General features: G+C 44.2%; 1 protein-coding gene and 1 non-coding gene across 9 annotated transcripts in view; both read right to left on the bottom strand.

Annotated features, from left to right (window-relative positions):
* Positions 1–24,743, bottom strand: part of KANSL1 (KAT8 regulatory NSL complex subunit 1) — a 214,454-nt gene that overhangs the window by 7,164 nt on the left and 182,547 nt on the right. For 7 of the 8 annotated variants that reach the window (XM_063959476.1, XM_063959479.1, XM_063959478.1 and 4 more), the window contains 8 exons: positions 24,501–24,642; positions 24,155–24,274; positions 21,980–22,041; positions 20,240–20,402; positions 12,830–12,989; positions 11,535–11,696; positions 11,159–11,326; positions 10,949–11,070 (listed from right to left, as the gene is read on the bottom strand). In XM_063959476.1, coding sequence (XP_063815546.1) covers positions 10,949–11,070; positions 11,159–11,326; positions 11,535–11,696; positions 12,830–12,989; positions 20,240–20,402; positions 21,980–22,041; positions 24,155–24,274; positions 24,501–24,642 — 1,099 coding nt within the window. The remainder of the gene's footprint in view (positions 1–10,948; positions 11,071–11,158; positions 11,327–11,534; positions 11,697–12,829; positions 12,990–20,239; positions 20,403–21,979; positions 22,042–24,154; positions 24,275–24,500; positions 24,643–24,743) is intronic. The other variant, XM_063959484.1, reaches the window with a different exon arrangement.
* LOC134900003 (U6atac minor spliceosomal RNA) lies at positions 17,133–17,259 on the bottom strand. Its single transcript, XR_010173528.1, has one exon. It is a non-coding gene; the product is annotated as a U6atac minor spliceosomal RNA (small nuclear RNA).

Here is a 24,743-nt window from a genome sequence, read left to right as displayed (position 1 = left end):
GAGGACCGAGTTTGAGAACCACTGGTCTACACCATAGGTCTGCAAACTCGGTCCTCATTACCCCACAGAGTGCATGTTTTGCAGGTAACCCAGCAGGAGCACAGGTGTATTAATTACTCACAGACACATTTTAAAAGGTCCGCAGGTGGAGTTAATTATTTCACTTGTGATTCTGTGAGGAGACCTGCAAAACATGCACTGTGTGGGGTAATGAGGACAGTTTTCAGACCTATGGTGTACACAGAGTGTAAGATCTGTTGCTACATGAATGTTAGGGGCACTCACTAATGTAGACTATATTCTGGCAGATTTCTACTCCGTCAGTGTGACCACTATGCAGTGCACATTACAGAAAACATCTCAGGAATACGCCTCTTTGTACAAAATAATAAGAGTCCTATTCACAGCAAAATTAAAACTTTCTGCTAATATTTGGGGCAATTTAAATAGGCAAACAACCATCTCGCAAGTACTCTAGAACTTACATTTACAGTCAACAGTCTCATGTGGTACTAGACCACACATAATGAAACAAATGTAGAATTAAACATCTGTTGCAGGATTTACATTTAAGATTTTGGGACTCTCCAACACTGATAAGTACTTCCCTCACCCCTTCTATTTCAGATTCTACATTCCTGGGAGGGATACATACTGTTCATGTGGATGAGATGTGTCATTTTAGAATGCTGAATCAAACTTTTGTTGGTAACAAACAATATATTCCTATTTTGCAAGGTTAAGTGCCTGTCCCATTTTTAGATGTCCTGGGTACACAGGTTACATTGATTGTGCAATTCAGTAGCAGTGTATAGTAAGCCCACAAAGCAGCTGATCCGTGGCTATTTTCTAGATATACACACAAATTGTTTATCCTATATCAGTGAACACCCTTAGATCTATGAAACAGATGTTATTGAAGCAACATTCCAAAAAGAAGCACAGAAGTTACTTGTGAACTTATGGATTGTATGCGAGCAATGGGCTTGGCACATAAATGGTCTGCCTTCAGAGTCCTTACAATAATGCTCAGTGATATCAATAGTTCTTAATAAAAGGACAGGCCTCATTCACAGACTGGTTCAGCTTAAAGCACGGTGGCAGAGCACACTTTCACAATTCAGACATTTGCCTTTTTTGTTATGGCTTTTTATAATTCGTTAACAAATGTCAGTACGGACATAATTTTACCTGTAATAATATAACTAGGAGATCATTTTACCTGTAATATAACTCAAAGTATTTTGGGTATGGGTCATTAGGTCGACATCGACTAAGTCGACACAGTCATTAGGTTGACATGAACAAGGTTACATGGAAAAAGGTTGACCGTTTTTTTTTTAAACTTTTTTTTGTGTAGTTTTCTTCGTAAAGTGACCGGGAACCCCAATTAGTGCATCGTCTCCCCTCGCCATGCTTCGGGCAAGGTGCCTTGCTCCGCTACCGCTGTGCGCGCCCCAGGTTGCTTTTCCCAATCGTAGTCCATGCGGATCGTAAAGTATGTAAAAAATGGTCAAAAAATTTGAATTAAAAAAAAAAGCACGTCAACCTTTTTCCATGTCGACCCAGTGACCATGTCGACCAATAGTGGTCGACCTAATGACTGTTGACCTAAGTATTATCGACCTAATGACCGTATCCAGAGCATTGTATATTACTTTACACCAGCTGCTGAAGCCAAGTAAATTCAAAGACATTGCCAGCAGAGGGCAATGTAGGCTTCATAAATATGACACTGAAAGCCTACAGCTTATGCTAAACTGCTTGTATCCAGTACTATTCCTGGACAAAGGAAAGTGCGTCATGTAAGTGACTGGATTGCATCATTATTGCAAAACAAACTTCCAACAATTACGTTTCCTATTAAACATTCTATTACCCAGCAAAAGTGACTCGGTTTCCTTTCTACACTAACTGTACTTGGGATAAACGTGTAGTATGGTACACATTCCAAATTTTTTTAACCAAAGTTCTTATAACAGCTTACATTGTTTAACCAATACTTCTGCATACAAAATATTAAAGCTGTTTCTCTCTAATTCTACTTCTATCCTTAGAATAAGGTTCAAAATGACCGAAACATCCCCACTGGGGTATGTAAAAAAAAGGAATCATCAAGGCGCCATTTCCGCATAGGGTCTTGTAAATATATAACAAGACAGTGGGGTTATGTCTGCATCAGAGACTATCGGGGCAGGGGAGTGCAAAACATGACCTTAACTCTTCTATTTATATAAACAATGTTACTGTGACATGTCTGTTGCTGACTAGCATTCATGGGTGCAGGTAATAAGTTGGGGCAGCTTATTGTGTTTGTTTTCAGTTTGCCATGGTGCCTGGTAGATGCATGGCCCTGGTGTACATAATACAGTATTACAACCCTTCACATTTTCTGATATTAAAATCAGCTAGAGTACATTACTTTGCTGATAATGTTTCACAGATATTTCTCCTGGTATCATATGGGAAACCCATAAAGCGACTATAAGAGGCCACCTAATCCGTGCAGTATACACCGCCAAAAAGAAGGCGGCACAAGAATTTTATCACTTGAATCACAAATCTCATCTCTTCTAGTCTCACACAAACAATCCCCATCTGCCTCCTTTCTCTCAGACTGAAAATCTCAAGGGTCAATTGAACGCTCTGTTCTTGTGAAGAAAGTTCACCAACGCTTTTATGATACATTTGGTAAAACTGACTCTAAGCTAGTGAATAACCTTAGGAACACATGGGTCCTTGATTTGATTGATAAGTTGTTTTCTGAGAAAGCAGATTCATTAACATATAACCCCAAGATAAAGGCAGAAAAATAAGATTTTAAACCTACCGGTAAATCTTTTTCTACTAGTCCGTAGAGGATGCTGGGGACTCCGTAAGGACCATGGGGTATAGACGGCTCCGCAGGAGACATGGGCACTCTAAGACTTTAGAATGGGTGTGCACTGGCTCCTCCCTCTATGCCCCTCCTCCAGACCTCAGTTAGGACTGTGCCCAGAGGAGACGGACAGTACGAGGAAAGGATTGTTAATCTAAGGGCGAGATACATACCAGCCCACACCATACACACCGTACAACATGGTATATAATAAACCAGTTAACAGCATGAACAAGACAGCATCAGCCAGAGACTGATCTCAACTGTAACATAACCCTTATGTAAGCAACAACTATATACAAGCCTTGCAGAACTTGTCCGCACTGGGACGGGCGCCCAGCATCATCTACGGACTAGGAGAAAAAGATTTACCGGTAGGTTTAAAATCTTATTTTCTCTTACGTCCTAGAGGATGCTGGGGACTCCGTAAGGACCATGGGGTTTATACCAAAGCTCCAGACCGGGCAGGAGAGTGCGGACGACTCTGCAGCACCGATTGAGCAAACATGAGGTCCTCATCAGCCAGGGTATCAAACTTGTAGAAATCTGCCAAAGTGTTTGAACCCGACCAAGTAGCTGCTCGGCATAGCTGTAAAGCTGAGACGCCTTGGGCAGCCGCCCAAGAAGAGCCCACCTTCCTAGTGGAAAGGGTCTTAACCGAACTTTGAACCGGCAATCCAGCCGTAGAATGAGCCAGCTGAATCGTGTTACAGATCCAGCGAGCAATAGTCTGCTTAGACGCCGAAGCGGCAACCTTGTTGGCTGCATTCAGGACAAAACAGTGCTTCTGTTTTCCTAACCCTAGCCGTTCTGGCTATATAAATCATTAAGGCCCTGACTACACCAAGGGACTTGGAATCCTCCAAAGCACCTGTAGCCACAGGCACCACAATAGGATGGTTCATATGAAATTACGAAACCACTTTAGGCAGAAAATGAGGACGAGTCCTCAACTCAGCTCGATCTGTATGGAAAATCAGATAGGGGCTCTTGTGCGACAAAGCCGCCAATTCGGACACCCGCCTTGCAGATGCCAAGGCCAATAACATGACCACTTTTCAAGTGAGAAACTTCAATTCAACTGCTTGAAGAGGTTCAACCCATGTGATTTAAGGAACTATAACACCACGTTAAGGTCCCACGGTGCCACTGGGGGCACAAAAGGAGGCAGGATGTGCAACACTCCCATTACAAAAGTCTGGACTTCTGGGAGAGAAGCCAACTCCTTCTGAAAGAATATAGATAAGGCCGAATCTGCACCTTAATGGAGCCTAACTTCAGGCCCATATCCACACCTGACTGTAGAAAATGGAGAAAACGACCCAGCTGAAAATCTTCCATAGGATCATTCTTGGCCTCACACCAAGACACATTTTCTCCAGATACGGTGATAGTGTTTCGCCGTTACCTCCATCCTAGCTTTAATTAGAGTAGGGATGACTTCATCCGGAATACCTTTCCTAGCTAGAGTTTGGTGTTCAACCGCCATGCCATCCAACGTAATCGCGGTAAGTCTTGGAACACACAGGGCCCCTGTTGTAACAGGTCCTTCCTGAGAGGAAGAGGCCACAGATCTTCTGAGAGCATTTCTTGAAGATCTGAATACCAGCCCCTTCGCGGCCAATCTGGAACAATGAGTATTGTCTGCACTCTTGTTTGTCTTATGATTCTCAATATCTTTGAGATGAGAGGAAGTGGAGGAACACATAGACCGACTGAAACACCCACGGTGTCACCAGGGCGTCCACTGCCACTGCCTGAGGGTCCCTTGACCTGGAACAATACGTCCAAAGCTTTCTGTTGAGGCGTGATGCCATCATGTCTATTTGAGGAAGTCCCCGACGACTTGTCACCTCTGCAAAGACTTCTTGATGAAGTCCCCACTCTCCTGGATGGAGATCGTGTCTGCTGAGGAAGTCTGCTTTCCAGTTGTCTACACCCGGAATGAAGACCGCTGACAGAGCACTTACATGATTTTCTGCCTAGCGAAGAATCCTGGTGGCTTCTGCCATTGCTGCTCTGCTCCTTGTCCCGCCCTGGTGGTTTACATGCGCCACGGCTGTGACGTTGTCGGACTGTATCAGAACAGGTAGGTGCGAAGAAGGGTCTCTGCCTGCCGCAGGCCATTGTATATGGTCCTTAATTCCAGCACATTGATGTGTAGACAAGCCTCCTGGCTTGACCATATTCCCTGAAATTTTTCCTTTTTTTTTTCTTGTGTGACTGCTCCCCAGCCTGTACAGCGCTCATATATATATATATATATATATATATATATATATATATATATATATATATATATATATTATATACACACTCTTTTGCGCCAAATAAATGTGTGCCCCCCCCATCCACCCCCTCGGGGGTTTTAGAATATACTGCTTCTGCAGTATCTGATACACTGCCAGTGATTATTTTTAAGGTAATTGCTGCCCAGGGCACCCCCCCTGCACCCTGCGCCCTTGCTGTGCCTTATATGTGTGTGTGTTTGCGTGACCGCTGCACAGTACCTCAGTGAAGATCTGAAGTCTTCTGCCGCCTTTGAAGTCTTCTTTCTTCTTATACTCACCCGGCTTCTATCTTCCGGCTCTGTGAGGAGGACGGCGGCGCGGCTCCGGGACGAACAGCGAGGACGACCCCTGTGTTCCGATCCTCTGGAGCTAATGGTGTCCAGTAGCCTAAGAAGCAGAGCCTATCAGTTAAGTAGGTCTGCTTCTCTCACCACAGTCCCACGATGCAGGGAGCCTGTTGCCAGCAGTGCTCCCTGAAAATAAAAAACATAACAAAAGTCTTTTCAGAGAAACTCAGTAGAGCTCCCCTGCAGTGCATCCAGTCTCCTCTGGGCACAGGATCTAACTGAGGTCTGGAGGAGGGGCATAGAGGGAGGAGCCAGTGCACACCCATTCTAAAGTCTTAGAGTGCCCATGTCTCCTGCGGAGCCGTCTATACCCCATGGTCCTTACGGAGTCCCCAGCATCCTCTAGGACGTAAGAGAAATTTGAAGAACTTTATAGTTCCCTTCATAATCTTCCCAACCGTTGTCACCTTTTCCTGAGGAGTCTGAGGGACTGTCGAACATTAAGGGGGGTACACACAGAGAGATTTGTGTTTAAAATCTAAGCAATCTGTCTAGATTGCTTAGATTTTAAGCACGGATCTGCCATGTGTATGCCCCCCCAGCGATCGCGATGCGCGGAACTATCGCCGGTGCTATAGATCGCCTCTGCTGCCCCTGATGGCTTCTCTGTCCAATACTATAAGAAATTTATGAAGGAGCTTGACCTCCCTCTTAATAAAATATTGGGGAATGCCTATTTTGCCACTGCCTTGACCATGGCCAATCTATTGGCTAATATTTTTCCATAGATCATAAGACCGACATTCAGTAGCGAGATTGGTCTATAGTTAGAGCAATGAGTGATGTCTCTGGGAGGCTTTGGGATCACCACTATTTTGGGCCCATCCTCACCGATCTAGTCCATTCTGATCAAGTGGGATTCCTCTTAAGTAGTTAGGCTCCAGAAAACAATAAGAGGGCTAGGTCTTTATGGCAAATTTCTAGTCCGTGTTCTAGATTTGTATCACTCACCATTGGCCACAGTTAATCAAGTTACCGCTCTACCTTTTGGTATTGCCAGTGATACGAGACAAGGCTGCCCTCTTTATCCCTTAACCTTTGCCCTGATCATGGAACCCCTGGCAGCGAGGAGTCGCAATACTACTAACATTGTTGGAATAAGAGTGGGTTCTTCTAAACCTAAAATCGCATTGTATGCTGAATGATGTTCTCATTTTGCTGGCTAATCCACCCCAGTCCTTGCAGTCTCCAGACACATACTGTCGATATTTGGGATATAAGATTAATACTTGTAAAACAGAAGCCTTAAGACTTCGACATCTCTAATTCAGTTAAATCAGGTCTGGAAGAAACATACCCAGTTCGTTGGTGCACACAGAGATCAAATACCTAGGTGTTTTTATCACCCGTCGACATCACCAACTTTTTCAAGATAATAATCCCAGTGTTCTCATTCAAATTAAATCAGATCTAGACTCTCGGTCAACCCACTTTATCTCCTGGATTGGTAGGGTGTTTTCAGTGAAGATGAACACTCTCGCTGGACTCCTTTACTGCTTCCAGACCCTCCATATGTCTTTTCATTTCTGTAATCGCACACTTCTTGTTTTATTTGGGTGACCAGGCGATTCAGCATCCCAAACTTCAAGAATTATTATTTGCCCCTGCAACTCGCTCAATGTGTGTTGTGGTGCAATACTACAGCACAAAAGGTTTATGCAGGAATTGAGGCAAATAGTTTTGGGCTGTCTACTGTCTATTTTCCTTCCACCCAATTATAGCTCATAGTATGGGGCTGTGCTAATCGGCTATACTTAACTGCCCACGACCTTCCACACTTGTTCAAATTTTTCATTTACTGGAGGGAAGGGGGCATCTGATATTTAAACGACCTAGTTCAGGATGGTGACTCTCCTTCATTTTGCGAACCCCAATGTAAGCTGGCCATACTCTCATGGAATTTTTATAAATTTCTTCAGCTGAGGCACTTTTACCCTAAGGTTGAACAGTGTCTCTTTCATAGACATCCTACAACTTTCGAATATCTACGACTTAGGCAGTCCTCAACCAAAGGTTAGGGGGCCCTTTTATCAAGGATTGCATATTGCATGTGATCTGGGCGGCATCTTTCCACCCAGGATCGCATTGCAATATGCGATCCTATCGGCGGCATGTATCACACCCTGCACATGCAAGGAAAAGGGCTCCACAAGGTGCCCATCCCTGCGATGTGCCGAGTGGGGTGTCCAAACCTCTGCGCATGCGCAGTCATAGTGACAGCCATGCACAGGGGCCATTTTCAGCAGAGGGTTCCTAGGGGACCCTGCCGACACTACATCCCGAGATATGTAGCCCATAGGCTACAATTGGCTACCGCAATCAGGAGGTTGCGGTAGCTGCGGGGTCAATATCGGGAATGCTTCACATTCCTGAAATTGATACATTGGGCTGGCTGCAGGCGGAAATGGAGGAATTGCAGCAGGTCCGATACCTGCTGCGATCCCTCCTTCATACATTTCGGGGAAACCTAGTATTTGCGGTTAGCCCCTGAAAACTGGAGTTTTCGGGGACATAGCCGCAAATACTTTTTGATACATGGGCCCCTTAATCTCTTGTTTATATTCACAATTGTCTGAGGAAACTACCCATTCAGGTGACCCCCACAAAACTGCTTGGGAGACAGACTTGGATCGCGCACTGGATGAGGATGACTGGTCGGAGATTTGGGAAAACGCTGCCTCCAGCTCAATTAGTGTTAAAATGAAAGAAGACATTTACAAGTTACTGTACAGATGGTACTATGGGCCTAATTCAGACTGATCACTCCTCTGAGAATTTGCAGACAGAGTGAATACCCGCCCTTTGCACGTCTGCGTACGCCGCGCAAAAAGCTATGCAAACGGCGGTCAGCTGTTAATTCGTTCGCAACTCACTCACCATCGAATGTTTTTTCCAGTCTGTGCGTAGTAGTCCTACAGTGTGATAGCAAGAGGCTGATCGGGCCAGAGCACACTCCCTGAAAATGCTTGGGAACACCTGGGTTTTTCCTGACACTCCCAAAAATAGGCCAGTTACTACCCCAAATGTCTCATTCCTGTCAATCAACTTGCGTAGACATAGCAAGAAAAAAGGAGTCTTTTGCAGTTTGGCCTCGCGCGTGCGCACTACAATCTGTATGCATGCGCATTCGATTAATAATCGGTCACCTTGCGAATTTGCACAACAACGATGAGGTTTGAGTTAGGCACTATGTACACCCGTCTTATTAAAACGTTTTGCGACACATAGATGTTGGAGAGGATGTGCCTCTGAATGTACTTTCCTCCATATTTGGTGATTGAGCACATAAATCTTAAATTTCTGGTTAGAAGTTATTAATCTCATATTTTCCAAATTCCCATCCCATGTGAACATAAAGATGCCCACACACACAAAGAATTTTTTTTAAAACCATGTGGGCGTTTCCAACCGATCGGAACGACACATCGTTTATAAACTGTCTGTGTGTGGGCATGTCAATGACGCGATGCATGAACCCACGGGTCGTTTGCCACCTCCTCATGTTCAAGAGAACTAAGGAGGTGACAAACGATGCCATGCTGATGAATGCAGCACAGCCCAGCTCCACCCCTCAGTCGCTCGTCGTTTCCGGCATCGGCAAGCGTGTGTACCCCGCAGGGTCCCTCACGCATGATGTGTCCCTGGAGGGCACATCGCTCCATATGCGAGGACCTTAAGTTTTTTTTTCTTCCTTTGAGTCTCCCAACAGCAAACAAGCACCAAAACAAACCAATACACCACATAGTTTCTGCCTTCACTCACTGGAAACAACAGACTCCACCGACATGATCTTCAATTAGATCTAGAATTAGGTTTACACAGCGTATGGAGTATATGACCAGTATTCTTAATAATCCCTCTAAAGCCTTTGATAAAGTCTTGGGCCCCTTGCTTGCTTCACAAAACACTCCATCTTCATTTGAGTTAGGATGCAATTCCTCATCCTTTTATCCACCAGTCAGGATCTTTTTCTTCTGTCTGACTTTCCCCTTCCTTCGCACAGTCTGCCACACAGTTCCCTTTTTGTGCTTCCTTTCCACCTCCTTCCCCGTCTCTAAAGTATTAAATTGGTCACTATGCTGTAATCCATTTGTTGACAAAATAGATTGTGTTGCATTCATGCCAATTATATACTCTTATGTGTCATTGTAATTAATTTTTATTTCGTTGTGTCCTTTCAATAAACTTTATAAAAAAAAAGAAAAAAAAAAAGGAAGTTTTAACATCACCATTTATCATGCTAGCAACTAGGAGCATCTGCCTGTGAAGTGGATACCCATATTCTAGTAACATGAGTGGCACACAGCACTGCTTGGAAGACTGTGTGTTAACGTTGACTTACATTGTTAGAGCAGGGACGAGTTAGACACTGGCTGCTTTACAGTAGGTGGAGCAGAAAACACTTGCAGCTAAAACGTGGCAGAGTCATTGGCTGGTATACTGTGAAAGCAGGAAGTATTTGTTGGCAAAACAGTCTAATTGGAGGACAGTATGTCTAGCTAAACCAGATGTTCCCAAACGCGGTCCTCAAGGCAAACTAACAGTCCTGGCTTTTAGTAGATCCAAGGCTCAAACAGATGGTGAAATCAAACTGACTGAGGTACTAAATAAGCCACCTGTTGTCAAACATAGATATTACTTAAAACTTGGACCGTTAGGGTGCCTTAAGAACTGCATTTGGGAGCCTCTGAGCTCAACTATAGGTAATTTGGGATATATATGCACACACCACAAGATGCCTGGCGTGAGTGAGCCGGTAGTTCCTGTGCAACTCTGCCAACGTCAAGAGTGTTTTCTGGTCAAACATGCACCTTACTCGCATACACCTTTACACAAGTTTCCTAACTGCCCCTAACCTTTGCAGACTCTATCTCTCTGAATGTCTAACTTTTGGAGTACTTTTTCTAGGTGTTGTCCACATTCCTGCTATCATGCATCTTATGGTACCCATACAAGCAGCCCAAGTGAGGGGTGTATGGGATAAGAAAGACTATGCTGATGTTGCCATACAGGTGTAGGTTGGCTAGATGTTGGCCAAGCCCTTCCCAAGTTAAACATGCCCCCACATAAAACCTGCTCAAGTTTGTGGAGCTACTCCTTCCTGATACAGTAGAGATACTCTACCCTCTGTTGGTTGAAATACCCATTATAGGACTTTGAATGCTTAATTTAGTTAAATTTTCTAGCACTACCCACTTCATTCACCAAAACGGAGTAACATAGGGTCATATCGGAGATGCATACAAAAGGTATTAAATCCAAGACAAAACCAACCATTAACAAGACACAGTATAATGCTGTTAAAGCAGCATCTAAAACCCAACATGCAGAGTAACAGCAGATCCTCTCACAGTAACCACTTTATCATACAACTAACATTGGTTGCTGTAACGTCTGTCATGGAAATGAAGAAAAAAGTAGAATCCTCTTACCGCAGCAGCAGCACTGAGCGATGCTGAACTTGACCCATCAGATGGTATTGAAAGTTGTCGTGAAACTAGTGTGCTATCTGTCACAAGGCAGGGTACACCAGTGTCCACATCATGCCGCGCTGCTGAAAAACAAAGAGAATGATCAGTGAAACTCTCAGGGTAAATATTATCTGGCTTGGCTCACAGGGTTCCCGGTGATTATCTTCTCACCATCTCTTTCCAAGAGACTAAAATGTCGTTTCTTGTTGTGTGGAATGGGGAGAGAGAGTGAGCGCTCAGATTTTAGGGCAGACGTTCTCTCACACTTTAAGGTGCGCTGTGAAGGTTCCAAGTGTTGTTTTGGGGGGAGCTCTGGAAGTGGCCTGTGAAGAGTTAGTCCTGAAACAGGAGGAAAAGCCCAGGTTGAACGATGGGAGAAAAATCACCACTGTAAAGGAGGAGGTAAGTGTGGAGAGTGGCGGAGACACAACAGGCTGAATTTAAAGGAAATGGTAAAAAAAATATCATGGAAGTTTAGGTTTAAAATTATGTATGTAGAAAGCAGAGGCAAGTGGAGAGTAGGTTTTATCTGTGACGCTTAACTTACGGTGAGCATGGAAAATTCCAGGTATTCGCTCTGTTCGGGGAGTTTCAGGGAGGGTGGAGGGTAGATTTTGAGGACGTGGTTTTATTTTTTTGCTAGTTTTCAGTCTGTCCATCTTGTTGTGGGAACGGAGCAGAGAGTGGAGTTGCAGACCAGCAGGCACATCTGAGGGTGACAGCATAAGATATACGAAAAATTTGAATTAGGTAGAAGATGATTGTTTAGTGCGTCGGCAGCCAGTACATGGCGTCCATTGAAGCTATTCAATTGTTGCTCTGTTGAGGCACGTTTGGCTGACGGCGCTGGCATTTCATCTCGCGCCCCCTGAGGGTGGCGAGCTGAAATTAGCAAAAAGGGACCCATTTGAGTGCTCAAAAGGGACTTTTCATGTCACGCCCATTACTTTGGTTGGGTTTAGCCGATTTACGCAACTAAACCAGACACTTATGGGATTGATAATTATGACACTTATGAACAATTGAATATCGCCCCCATCACTTTAGACTAGAGATTGAACGCGGTGTAACAACTGCATACCGTCCAATAAGCCATAAAATGGATTTATCCTAATATGAGTTTCTAGCAGCGTTACTAGATTATATTGTTTTAAGTCTCAAATGGTCTATATTTTGCTTTGATAAACATCCTTCAATTTTGACACTTGTTCCCATCTTGAGGAGTTCACTTAGCTCCAACAAGATGATGCTGTATATAATAGCAGCCTCTGATTCCTATTGTAATAAGATGAGTTAAGGAGCCAAGTCATCTTTTGGACTTTAGACCAGGAGACTATAACCTACAGATTGATAATTTCACAAGAGCACAATCAGCATTCATATCAATATTTACAATTGCTCAGAAGGTGTTTGCACATCTACATATTATCCAAGTGCATACAGAAGTCAATACACAACGTGTGCCACAAGTTTATGTTAAGGGCAGATATTGGTTTAATATAGGATTGAGTGCACTTTTAGAAGACGACCAATACATAGGGGTATATCTACTAAAAGCCCATTTTAACAACTTTAAAAATCGATCTAAGATCCATGTGTTTCAGGCGCTAACACACATTTAATAACATTTAAAACCTGTATATTAATAATAAAAGTCTGTAAATGTGTGTTTTAGCCACCAAAACACAATATCGATTTTCAACAATTTAAGGTTCATGAAACGGACCTTTAGTAAATATACCCCATAGCATCATTCTGCTATGTGACTGGCATGCACAGCAGTGAGGATTAGTTACTATTATAAGGCGAATGGGATAAAGAATACACAGACTAGAAACTCACCAGCTGGGAAGGACAGTACAGGATGAATTGCAGGATCCAGTAAAGTCAGACGTTCAGACAATGGATCACTGTATGGAAACTGGGTTGAAAGCCCCGGGAAAGTGGCACACATTACACACGATGAGGAGACCTCACAGGGCCGTGGAACACTGCGTTGAACCTATATGGATTTAGAATTGGAAGACATGAGAACCAGCAGGGGGCAATAGGTCTCCCATTACACCAAGCTAATTTACCCTTCCTGACAAATACCTATTCATTGTGCTCCACTGCCATGAATTAAAAACAGGATTTTGGTACTTACCAGTAAATCCCTTTCTCCAATTCCACAGGAGACACTGGAGTGCTCTTTACAATGGGTATAGACTGTTTGCTAACCAGGAGCTGGCACTTTAAGACTATAGAAGTATGACTAGCTCCTCCCCCATCTATACCCCTCCTACAAGTCTTAGTAAGCCGTGTCCGAGGAGAGCTGGAATAATAAACCTCAGAGAAGGAGTGAAACAAGTACACATAAAAGGTGTGAAACATAAGGTGGGCGTAAACCTGATGCATTTCGCTGCCAGGGTATACAGCTTTGTCCTTTGACAAATCTGCATACCCTGGCAGCGAAACGCTTCAGGATTACTCCCACCACACACCTGGATTAAAGATTGCAATAACGGAGTTGCAGAACAGACAACCTCACCTTGCTGATCAACTGTTACCTGAAAAACTCATTGGCAATCACCAGTAAAAAAAAAAAAAAAAAAAAGACCAACACAGGAGTCAACCGTATTTGAGGACTTAAGCACCAATTTGTGAACATGACCCAAGAGACACGTGCCCTCTAACGGTGGACAGTGGTAAATATATCTCCTACTGGATTTGTACCCAATACCCATTATCTGCTTAGATGCAAGTGGCAATATAGGAAAAGACACTCCGATAATTTTATTTGAACTATTTCATTCCAGGTGTAGTGGACATTTTATTAAATCTACACTACTTTATATTTAAGAAAACTGTTTTAACAATATATAAATAAAAAGGACATACAATGAGTCTGATTTCCTCAGAGAAGCGGTCCTGTCCATATAGAGCAGTGATTTTCAACCTTTTTTTACTCGCAGCACACCGAACAATTTTAAAATTGCCAAGGCACACCATCAGTTCCCCACAGAAAAAAGAAAAAACACACATTGGCCCTCACAGTCAAAATAAATAAAAAAATCCACACACACATTGGCCTACACAGAAAAAACAATCACATTGCTCCCCACATAAATCCTATTGCTCCAAACATAAATCAATAACATTTCTCCCCACATGAATTATTCACATTGTTCCCCCAATTAATCCATAATTTCATATTCTCCCCACATAAATCCTATTGAAATCCTATTACTCCCCACAGGAGAAATAAAATAACAAATATTATCAGCTGTCCTCCTCCCTGTCCCTCAGTGGCGGGGGCTGTTCATAGTGGAGTTCTGCAAATACTGAGCAGCGGGCGGTTGGGCAGGTGTGGATGTGGGTGGGCAAGGAAAGCTGTGTATGCAGGCGGGAACTGGAAGATGTGTAGGCTGGCTGGGTGGTGAGACGCGGCGGCTGTGACCTACGGTATCACATCGTTTTCAAGGCATAGGTCATGGCCAGAGCATGACCGATCCTCTAAGAAGAGCCCGTGCCAACAGTTCACTCTGAAGGTGCAGGAAGCTGCTCTGGCTCCGCGGCACACCTTGTAACTGGTCGCGGCACACTGGTTGAAAAAGCCTGATATAGAGCCTGAGAGCCCCGACAATGTCCAGAGATCTGGAAGAAGTCTCTTCTGGAAGAACCAGTACCACAAGAGGTTGGTTGATGTGGAAAACCTAGAAGAAAGGAATGGCATTTCCTTGCGGAGTACGGCCCTACCTTCCCGGAAGATCAAGAATGGAGGGCAACAGGACAGAACTCCGACACCCGACACTTTTCTGGCAGAAGCACCAGTTTCTTCTAGAAGGAGATGAACAACGCAGACACGTGAACCGCACTAGACGTAATCTGGCTGGGGAGGGGGGAGAGGGGGGGAGGCAGCAGGCTTGGAAGTGGGTGCCCCGAGTCACTGCCCCCCCACCGTCGCAAGCTTGCTTCTGTGGTGAGGAGAGTCCAATCCCAAACTCTGAACATCTAGTCCCGTAGACGAGATGAGGTCAACCACCAGAGTAGAGATATCCTAATTCTGGGGGCAGATGTCACTCTTTGATGAAGGAACAAGTTGGATCACGACCACTGAGATAGGAAATGGCCATAAGGGATTGCTTCTAAGGCCGCCACCATCCCCCCGAGTAGTCGTATGCATAAATGCATCAACACTCGCCTGTGCTGTACGACCAACCGACCCCTATCCTGAATGGCTTTCACGTTGTTCTGAGAGATGAAGATCATCTGTCTCACTGTGTCCCGGATCACACCCGGAAACTGTAGTCACTGCGTTAGTCGTAGATGGGACTTTGGTGCATAGGTGAGTTTTGTTGAGACAGTGCGCAATTAAAACATGCAGCTAATAAATGCACAACACAAGTGTACATCCAACGAACACTTATAATATAGATACAATATAGAAAGTGGTTGCACATCTATAAGCGCTCATAAGCTAAAACATGCATTTTCAGGAGACATACAATCATATAATCACCATATAAATTTCCAACTGATTATGGATTTATTGAACCAAATAATCTCTTAGCCTTCTCGGTATCTTGCATATAATCTGTAACAAGATAGCCTCACTTCCCACAGTACCCCTTCCAGAGTACAGGTTAGGTAGGCATAAAAGGGAAGAAGGCAATAGTGTAGTAGTTCTTTTAAAAGACACAATTTTAACTTACATATTGCACTTACAACAAAAAAACAAAAGCAGACCTAAAACAATCCCCAGCGGCACACTGCTAGCTTACGATCCTCCCTGGTAGTCAAAGATGCAAAAGGACAGGAATGGGACCACGGTTCCGGATACCAAGGTACCTCCAGGTACGACCTCAGCAATGCCAGTCACTCAGGAGATCACGCTTTAATGGGGAACACTTAACACGTTTCAGACGTATTCGGCCTTCATCAGAAGTAGATGGGACTTTGGAAAAGCCAGGATCTACCTATGTCTTATGAGGAGCCTGTGAGTCACTCCTATGTTCTGGAATAATTGGTTTCTGGAAGAAGCCTTCCGGGTAAGGAATGATGGTGATCCCCCTTGTCCTTAGGAGTGCCATAATTATCGACATGACCTTCGTGAACCTCCTGTGTAAGGCCTGGAACTGATGATGGGAGTCACGAATGGAGAGTCGTCAATGTATCTGGCGAGGTTTGAGAGATGGGTATGTGCATGTAAGTGTCCTTGATGTCCAAGGATACTAGGAACACTTTTTCCTCTAATCCTGCAATGACTAAAGGAAATGATTCTATCCGTAACTGGAAAAAACTTTAAGAAAAAGAATAGGAGTCCTGTAAATTCAGAATAGGTCTGACCGAGCCATTCCAGCTTCAGAACAACCTCTGAATCTTCCAGAGGCCCGAAAGGACGGTCCGGAATAAGGCCTTCGAATGGCGGGTACAGCAGAGGGGAGAAAAGTAAACTTACCCCCAGTCGCCTGGGAAAGCCGGGCCTGAACAGTACGTCGCCAGTAATGGTAACGCTTCCACCTCACTCTTCGGTCCTGCATCTGCTTGCCACTGTTGCAACCAAGAGCTCTGTGGCCGACACTACTAAGACGGAGGACCTAGAAATGAGATTACATACCTTCTTAGATGCCTCACCTAGATAAACAGCTGACTCCTCACTGTGCTCTGCAAAGGGGAGAATCTCCTCCTCTGGGGGTCCTGCTCACAGACCCTCAGCTAGTTGTTTTGCCCAGGCTTCAGAGACCCTGTTGACCTGGCTGCCTACCAGTGCAGCACACACAGTGTTACGCCTGCTGCTGTGTTAATGGACGTTAATTTTTTAATTTCCTGTCCAATGCCTCCTTTAAGGAGGGACTGGCAGCACAGTCTTTTTGGACAGATGAAACACTGAGGAATCTACTGTTGGGGGGAGTCTTGCATAACCTCCTGCTGTCAGCAGGGAAGGATAGGTCGACAAAAGTCTACGGGCACATGGAATATATGTTTCCTGGCCGACCTGATTAAAACTTTGCGGATTGCAACAATCAAAGCCTCAATGTCCTGGGACACAGTCTCCGGTTCCTCCAAGATCTGTAACTCCCCTGTGTGTGGAAATTCGCCCCCACTAATGGGGTCACATCATCGTCCTTTGAATCGTCCGACTGCAGGACAGAGGGTAACAGTCTTAAAAACTTGTTTAGAGATACCACTAAGTAGGTGGCAGTGTTTTAGCCGTATGTGTGTCGCAAAGGCCACTGGGACCTCTTCCATCCTTGTCAAGGGAAGCGTTTACAGTCTCTTTTCTACAACACCTTTTTGGAGACTTGCGTCACAGAGGGGGATGGGAACATGGCCTTAGTAAACCCTTCCACTGACCTTGCTAGGGCCCGAGCCCAGGCCGGTCAGATTTCTGAGATCTGGAAACCTCCTGAAGAGGCTTCCAGCTCCGCAGACAGGTGTGACATAACAGTAGTGAGCTGCAACACCCAAACTGATGTATCCTGCACATGTGGTGATCTATTGAGCCTTGTTGCTCCTAATCACAAGAATCACATAAAAGGGAACTGATTGCCCTTTGTGTGAATTTTTCTGCACATCGTGTGCAGGTGAAGGTCTTCTGTGAAGCCTTACAGACCTTTTCCAGCCATGGTAAAACACACTGATACACAAACACAGTAGCTTAGTGTATAGTGTGAGAGGAGAGACAGAGTTAAGACAGGCAGGAGAGAAGATAATGACACTAGCCCCAATAAGCACGGTTAGCAATGCTAAAATTCTAGGCACGTATATGCAGTAACTAAAGTAAAACTCTACATTTTCTACACCATTGATAACTCAATCTTGTTTAAGGTCTCTCAGTCCTCAGCAGCAACAACTCTTAATCAGTGTTGCAGGGACCACTGGAGAGCGCGTCCTCTGCCTTTAACTTCTGCTATATTGTGATTGCAAGGAGCTAAACTCCGGGAGTTAGCTCAGCCCCCCTGCTATGGCGCTCTTTTGTGCAGACCGCTGCTGGGACTTCCAAAATCACTGCCATTGTTTGTGCCTGGCAATCCCGCTAATCGGGAGCAAAGCGTTACACTCACAGAGCTGCCATTTGCTGTCCGGTGGCAGTTGTGGCTAGGGGGACAGGCACATGCAGCGTCCTGTGCTGCCCCAGAGACCTTGGTCTCTGAGCTGGAGACCCCTGCGCGAATGGTGAGCAGTTGCAGAGGGCCTCCACCGGCAGCTCCATCGTCGCAGACAGGCAGGGGCAGTCATGGCTGGTCATCTCCTCTTGCTTGGCTACAGAATCTCTGACTAACAAAAAAAAACAAAAAAACCTTTTGCCTTTAAGGAGAAGACCAGGATGTGACCAGCTCCCTCGGGCACTAAACTAAGGGTGTGTACACACGGTGAGATCCCTGCTATGCCAGATTTTCTCTTTGCGATTTCCCCTGAACTCCCCGGAGCCCAGCACCACCGATTTTGACTAACTTTTCTTGAGATCTGGACTATGTGTGCTTACGATTTTGGCTTATGTGAGATGTCACTGACATGTGAGATGAACTAGATAGTACACCGATCTAGTAAGGATTGACTTGCCTGCACAGTCTATCTTTTCTTGCGATGCCGACCTGGCGGGACCGCGCATCGGGATCGTAAGTGGCATAACACCTTGCGATTTGCACTAACTTTTCTTGCGATTTTGACTGTATAGTCAAAATCAAAATAAAATATCTCACCGTGTATACACATCTTAAGACTGGATTGTAGGAGGGGTATAGAGTGGGAGGAGCTAGTCACACTTCTAAATTCGTAAAATGCCACTCTATACCACTGTTAAGAGCACTCCAGTGTCCCCTAGTGGATGAAGGAGAAATTAAATTATTAGGAAGTCGATACTAATTTTACTCAACTACACCAATATATATTTGTCAAAACCATAATGTTAGAGGCACAGTAGTATTCAAAGGAAGAAGATATAGGCCATAAACATGCTGTAGATGTAATAAAACATAATAGTCAGCAGCGCAAGTGGCATGTTACAATGAGGGAGAAGGAATGCAGTCTACACCATGAAGGGAGCAACAAAGAACCCCACATTTACCCATCATCTGTCGGGAGAGCCACCCCTACAGCACTGAGCGTGCCATTCCCATCCAACACAGGGGCAAATTACGGAGGGTCTGACAGCCGTCAACAATCAGGGCAATAACTGACAAAATGGGGAAGGAGCCACATTCTCTTCCGTGCAAAAATGAAGACATAAAAAACAGGACGATCCACTGAGGGCTGTGACACAGAAAGAACCACAAACAAACATCTACAATAGTGAGCAAGCAAGAGCATCTGAAATTAAATTAACCTTGTGGTGTCAGGTAGAAAACAAGTTCTACCAGCAGACATCCTAATCTGGCAACTAACATCTAACTGGATACAGCTACTATAGATTAACCTGCAATTAGAAACAAATTTAGCTAGAGGGTGCAAAATTGCACCTGGACAAATTGATAATGTGATACATGGGGCACAGGTGTAATTTGATTATATTTCCTTAGCATGAAGCACAGGGTACTAGGCATATTTATATTAGTTGAGCAAGCATGCACTCCTCTCACATACAGCAATCTCTCCGCAGCACGACATAGTATTACCAAGGTGTAAAACACACCATCTAGCTGGACTTATTCCTTATGCTAAGCGGCTCAGAGCCAAAGAGCTAATAATGTATTCCTTCACCTACAGTAGGTAGTGTCCCACTACTACTAGCAGATGGAATTACTATACAAAAACCTGCAACAAATGAAACAGTGAAGGTCTGCGAAATAAGTCACATACTAGGTGAGAACGGATGCCGACACAGTAGTGGGTATGTTAATGCAAAAATACAAAATGTGACTCACTCCAAGAACATTTTTGTTATTAGAGACAATTCATCATGAGGTGGCTCAAAGTAGCACAAGCCATAACCATGCCTGTTAAAGTGCACTGGTCCTGGTAATGGGGGAGATACAGCCCTTCCTGCCTAGGAAACAGACCACAGACGAGAAGTCTGGCTCTCACCACCAGTGATTGAGAAATGTATAAAACCACTTGTTATAAATCTTTCATTTTTCTTTAACAAGTCCTTTAAGTTAGAAGGGTTCAGTTGTCAAGAGCCTTACATGGCTCAGTAAGTACAGATGGACAAAAGGGAGCCAGGCAGAAAAACCAGAACCAGCCCAAGAGGTACAGGTAATTGAGGGTTATGAGACAACAGAAGAAATGTAAAAAAAAAAAAAAAAAAAAAAACTTCCGGGTAAGTCTTACCTTCCTGTGGAGGGGTAATATCCGGTCTGGTCTCACCACCCGCCTCCTCTTGCAGTGGAGAACAGGTCTTGTCCGAGCACACACACAGCTGCTGTCCACTAAGGTCGTTGTGGGTTTACTGGGCGTATGCTCTTCATAATCCGAATTACAACGTGATGGGAGCCTGTTGGGAAATTTTTTTTTAGACTTAATAGCAGAAAAAGTGCCCTAATACAGCAGATCCATTCACCATGACCCAGTGCAATCAAAGCATAAGCAAAGGCCTCATTATGTAGCAATATCATACCCCCAGAGAAATCAAGTTTTCCAAGCAGCACATGATTTGAGGATTTCTGTCTGGTGAAGCAGCTGAGATAATTACTGACCCAGCATTATGTTATCTGTGTACAATTAAAGAAACCCACAAAAAAACATGAGCGGTTGGTGAAACTCAAATACTGGAGCTGGGAACCCCTGCCTCAGTACATCATCCCTTACACCTGTAGGTGTTCCAGCGTGGCAATACACCATTCCTGTGTTTAGCAGATGTGGGGGAAAAAATGTGCCTGGTCCTTTTAGGGAGTACCCACTAATCAGAATCAGTTTATTGCCAAGTATATCAGTACATAATATACAAGGAATTTATTTCCGATAACCACAGCTCCCAGACAGAATAGGACATACGACAAGAAACATAAAGGAAGGAAGAACACATGAAGGATAATCAGATTATCAGTGCTGATGTGGACGCTCCTCAGATGCTGTGCAGGCCAATCACCTGTGGCCTCCATGCATACCTGGGTCCCAAACCCAACACTCCACAAGAGTGACATTTCAGTCTGCTGTGGGCGGGTGCTCCAGAAATATATTTGACTGCAGCAGAAACTCTGATGCCTCTGTATAACCCTGCTGATCCCACCAATGCTTCTCTGTACCTGCAGCCTGCATGTCTCCTCTCACCTGGGCAGATTTTTTTTTCTCGCTCTGTGCTGGGGGGCAATACAGACAGGTCTGTCCAGTTACTTGAGTGGACCCTAAGGGCATGTGTTGGGAGGACTGAGGGAACCTCAAGGGGAATGGTGATACTGAATGGGATATATTTACAATAGAACATACAACACTGTACCAAACATTAGCACCCACAAGTCACACCATGCTATATAGCAGTAGAGCTAATGAACTAAAATTTTTGTTTTTCAAAATTAACCTGCATCCTCTTCGGTGATCAGCACCATGTTCAAAAACATCCTAGAGTGAACACTACACTAATATTAGTGTTTATTCGATATTTAGATAAGGGTTCTTAGTTCAATTAACTTAATTCCAGGAATGCTGCACCCCCTTTTGCCATCACTATAAAAGATCCAGGGTAAATCTAAAAGACCTGCTACTATTATATCCCGGTTTCATGGTTTACAAGTGCTCCTTAGGCTTCCCTGCCATCATGGGCACCCAACAAAAACAAATAATGAAGTGTTTGGCAAGGGGCCGATCAGATGATTGCTCCTGACTTGAGAGAAGAGGTGGACTTACACGTCAGCCATCCTGCATGCTTAAAGCCACTGTGACATGGGACAAACAGGGCAAAATGCAAACTTCAGGAACTTTCGCCAAGCCACGGGGATCAGTAATACACACCAGTGTGACCTCGCAGAAGTGTTAAATTCTGTTGACCCAAGAGAGCACTACTGCAAAGAATAATGATTACACCAAAATAATGGCCCCTGTCTCAGCATGGAATACACAATCACTTATACTCACGGAGCAACAATTCCGTTAATGGGTTTCTGCAATAGTTTAGCTTCTGTACTTCCTTGATCAGCCTACAGAATACAGATGGAGAAAGGGTTAAGTCCTGTACATTTACCAGACAATTATGAGGACATCTCCAGACAGAAATGATTACAGGGAATTGAATCATGCATATATGACATTTGAATGCATTTACACAAGAGATCAGCAGAGGGCGCTAGTCAGACACTCCTGTATTACACAGACCATAAGATTGCTAGAAATATGCTGCAGTAATTACACCATATGGGAGGGGTACAAGAAAACAAATTTTCAGGACACTTTGCAATAGGTAAAACACAACTTCTTTTTGATATGAGAATATATAGCATATAAGTAAACACTTATAACAAGGCCAGTTAAACAGACCATAAACATTAAATATGTTGAACAAACCTCATTTACAGTACTTTTTTTCTTCAGAATTTCTGTAATTTCTTTGCTATAGGACATTTTTTTTTAAAGTGTGTGTATTTCCTACTGGCTGTGGACACAGTCAATTTGTTGGCCAGGCCAATAATCATGATAAAGCAGCCAATCAAATGCACTAATAGCTATTGTCGGAGATACGAGACACTTTGTAGCTAGACTCTGTGTGGTCACTAGTTCCTAGTGAATGAACAAGACAAACATTGACCCTTCTGTACGCTAAATGGCTGGGGAGCAAAGGAATGCATTTAAGTATAAAACCGTTACTAACATCTACAGGTGAAGCAAATTATTTCATTTGTGATTCTGTGAGGAGACCTCACATTTGAACCATTTGTGGTCCTGAGGACCAGGTATGAGAGTCTATGCCCCAAAACATAAACAAACAAATGTTGAAATTGCTGTTCCTGCAAGTGTAAGGGCAGAATTAAGAGTCACTAGTATGTAACAGGATAGAAAGCAGGAGATATTAACGGTATCTCCAACATTCCAGGTGCCAGCCCTTGCAGGAGCAGCTCCTTTATACAACTTTTACACTGCATTGCAGAGTCGCACCAGAGATTTGTGCACGGGTCCTTCTCTTGTGTGACTCAGCAGAACCACTTTCAGACAGGCAGCCCGACCCAGCAATATGCCGGGTTTGTGATGTCACCACCACTGTGTGCTGCCTCTTCTCTATGCAGTGAACGGGTCCTGTCATCCTGGCTTACCAGTTTACACTGCACCGCGAGCCGGGTTGAACAATATTCAAACTTGTTCGATTCCGAGGTTGAAAAGCCAGGTCGCTAGACCTGGGTAATTTCAACAGGGTGAATTTACACTGCACAGTATCCCGTTGTTGCTGCTTTTTAACGAGCAAAAACCTGGGATATTTATTGCAGTGTAAAAGGGATAATAGTTATCTGTAGGGACGGTATGTAATAAGATCCAAAAAGCTTACTTGCAGTAGCTGGTGCTATCTTTAGGTGGCATTAGCTCATTTCATTGATCTACACTGACCACTATGCACTGAGAAGTTGGGGTGGGATTATTGCATAGTCACAGGTGCACAACCAGGTCAGAGAACCGAAGTGATCATGTAATTGATCACTTCACTTCTCTCTCATTGTTGTGACAGGCTATTATCATAGCCCTAATTTTGGTGACTGTAGGTTGATATATACCCCTGAAAAGGCTTTTCTTATTGTAGCAATAAGTACATTTTCTGGGGTAGTCTGCAATTTTTAAGACCGAAAATGAGGCAAACATCTGTGTTTTTTTTTTTTTTTTTAAACTTGCCAGATAAGATACGGGGCTTACGCAATAGCCTGCGAGACGCATGCATGGGGTGCGATTTTAGGTAGCCTGCCATCTTTTCAAACCAACAATTACTTAAAAGGCTAAAATCAACCTGGTTTTGCCTTTTAAATGACTGCCAGGCAGTCTTGCCGGAAATATGCCCACACCTACATGGGCTCACACGGGAGTTAGCAAACAGTCACTATAAAGAGCTGACAGGCAAGGTATGATGGACATATGGAAAGTCACAGTATGGGGATTTGTAGACTGCAGTAGACAGGAGAAAAGAAAAAAAGAAAAATGTATCTGCCCAAAAAAGGCCTAATTTATCCGGCCAAAGTAGTAAATAGGGAAGAATGTGCACTATTTGAAAGACAGCCGGCCCACAATAAATTACTTCTGCCATATAAACTGTAAAACACACACATGACTTGTCACCTTTCTGTCAGGGTCTGGTGAGGAGGATGCAGAGGCTGGTGTTCTTGCATCTGGAGAAGGATGTAGAGAGTCCTCCACACAACTTTCAGGAGGACTGGCATCGCTAAGGACAACCTGGCCCTGTAGATATGGTCAGAAAATAAAGTTCGACTATTTCAGAGGAAGGAAGGAAGGAAGGAAGGAAAGGAAGGAAGGAAAGGAAGGAAGGAAGGAAGGAAGGAAGGAAGGAAAGGAAGGAAAGGAAGGAAGGAAAGGAAGGAAGGAAGGAAGGAAGGGAGGGAGGGAGGGAGGGAAGGAAGGAAGGAAGGAAGGAAAGGAAGGCTTCCTTTGGGTGGTAGACGCTTACCTTTCCTGCTCGCAGCTGTCTGTAGAAGTCTGTGTGCTGGCGGATCCGGTATTCCAGGTCTGACACATGAGCCTGCAACCAGTTCCACCGACTAACCACATCTGCTCGCTCCTGAGCCCAAACCCATTCACAGCGCCTCTTCCTGAAAGGGCACAAGAGTATACAGTCAACAGCAGTACTAAGGGAACAAATAACTTTCAGGTTCATATGCTAGTTCTGAAAACTCACACAGTCTGTACATTA

The sequence above is a fragment of the Pseudophryne corroboree genome, chromosome 3, assembly GCF_028390025.1.
Source record: "Pseudophryne corroboree isolate aPseCor3 chromosome 3, aPseCor3.hap2, whole genome shotgun sequence".
NCBI lineage: Eukaryota > Metazoa > Chordata > Amphibia > Anura > Myobatrachidae > Pseudophryne > Pseudophryne corroboree.
Note: the sequence above shows the minus strand (reverse complement) of the source record. Positions and strands in the feature narration are given on the sequence as shown.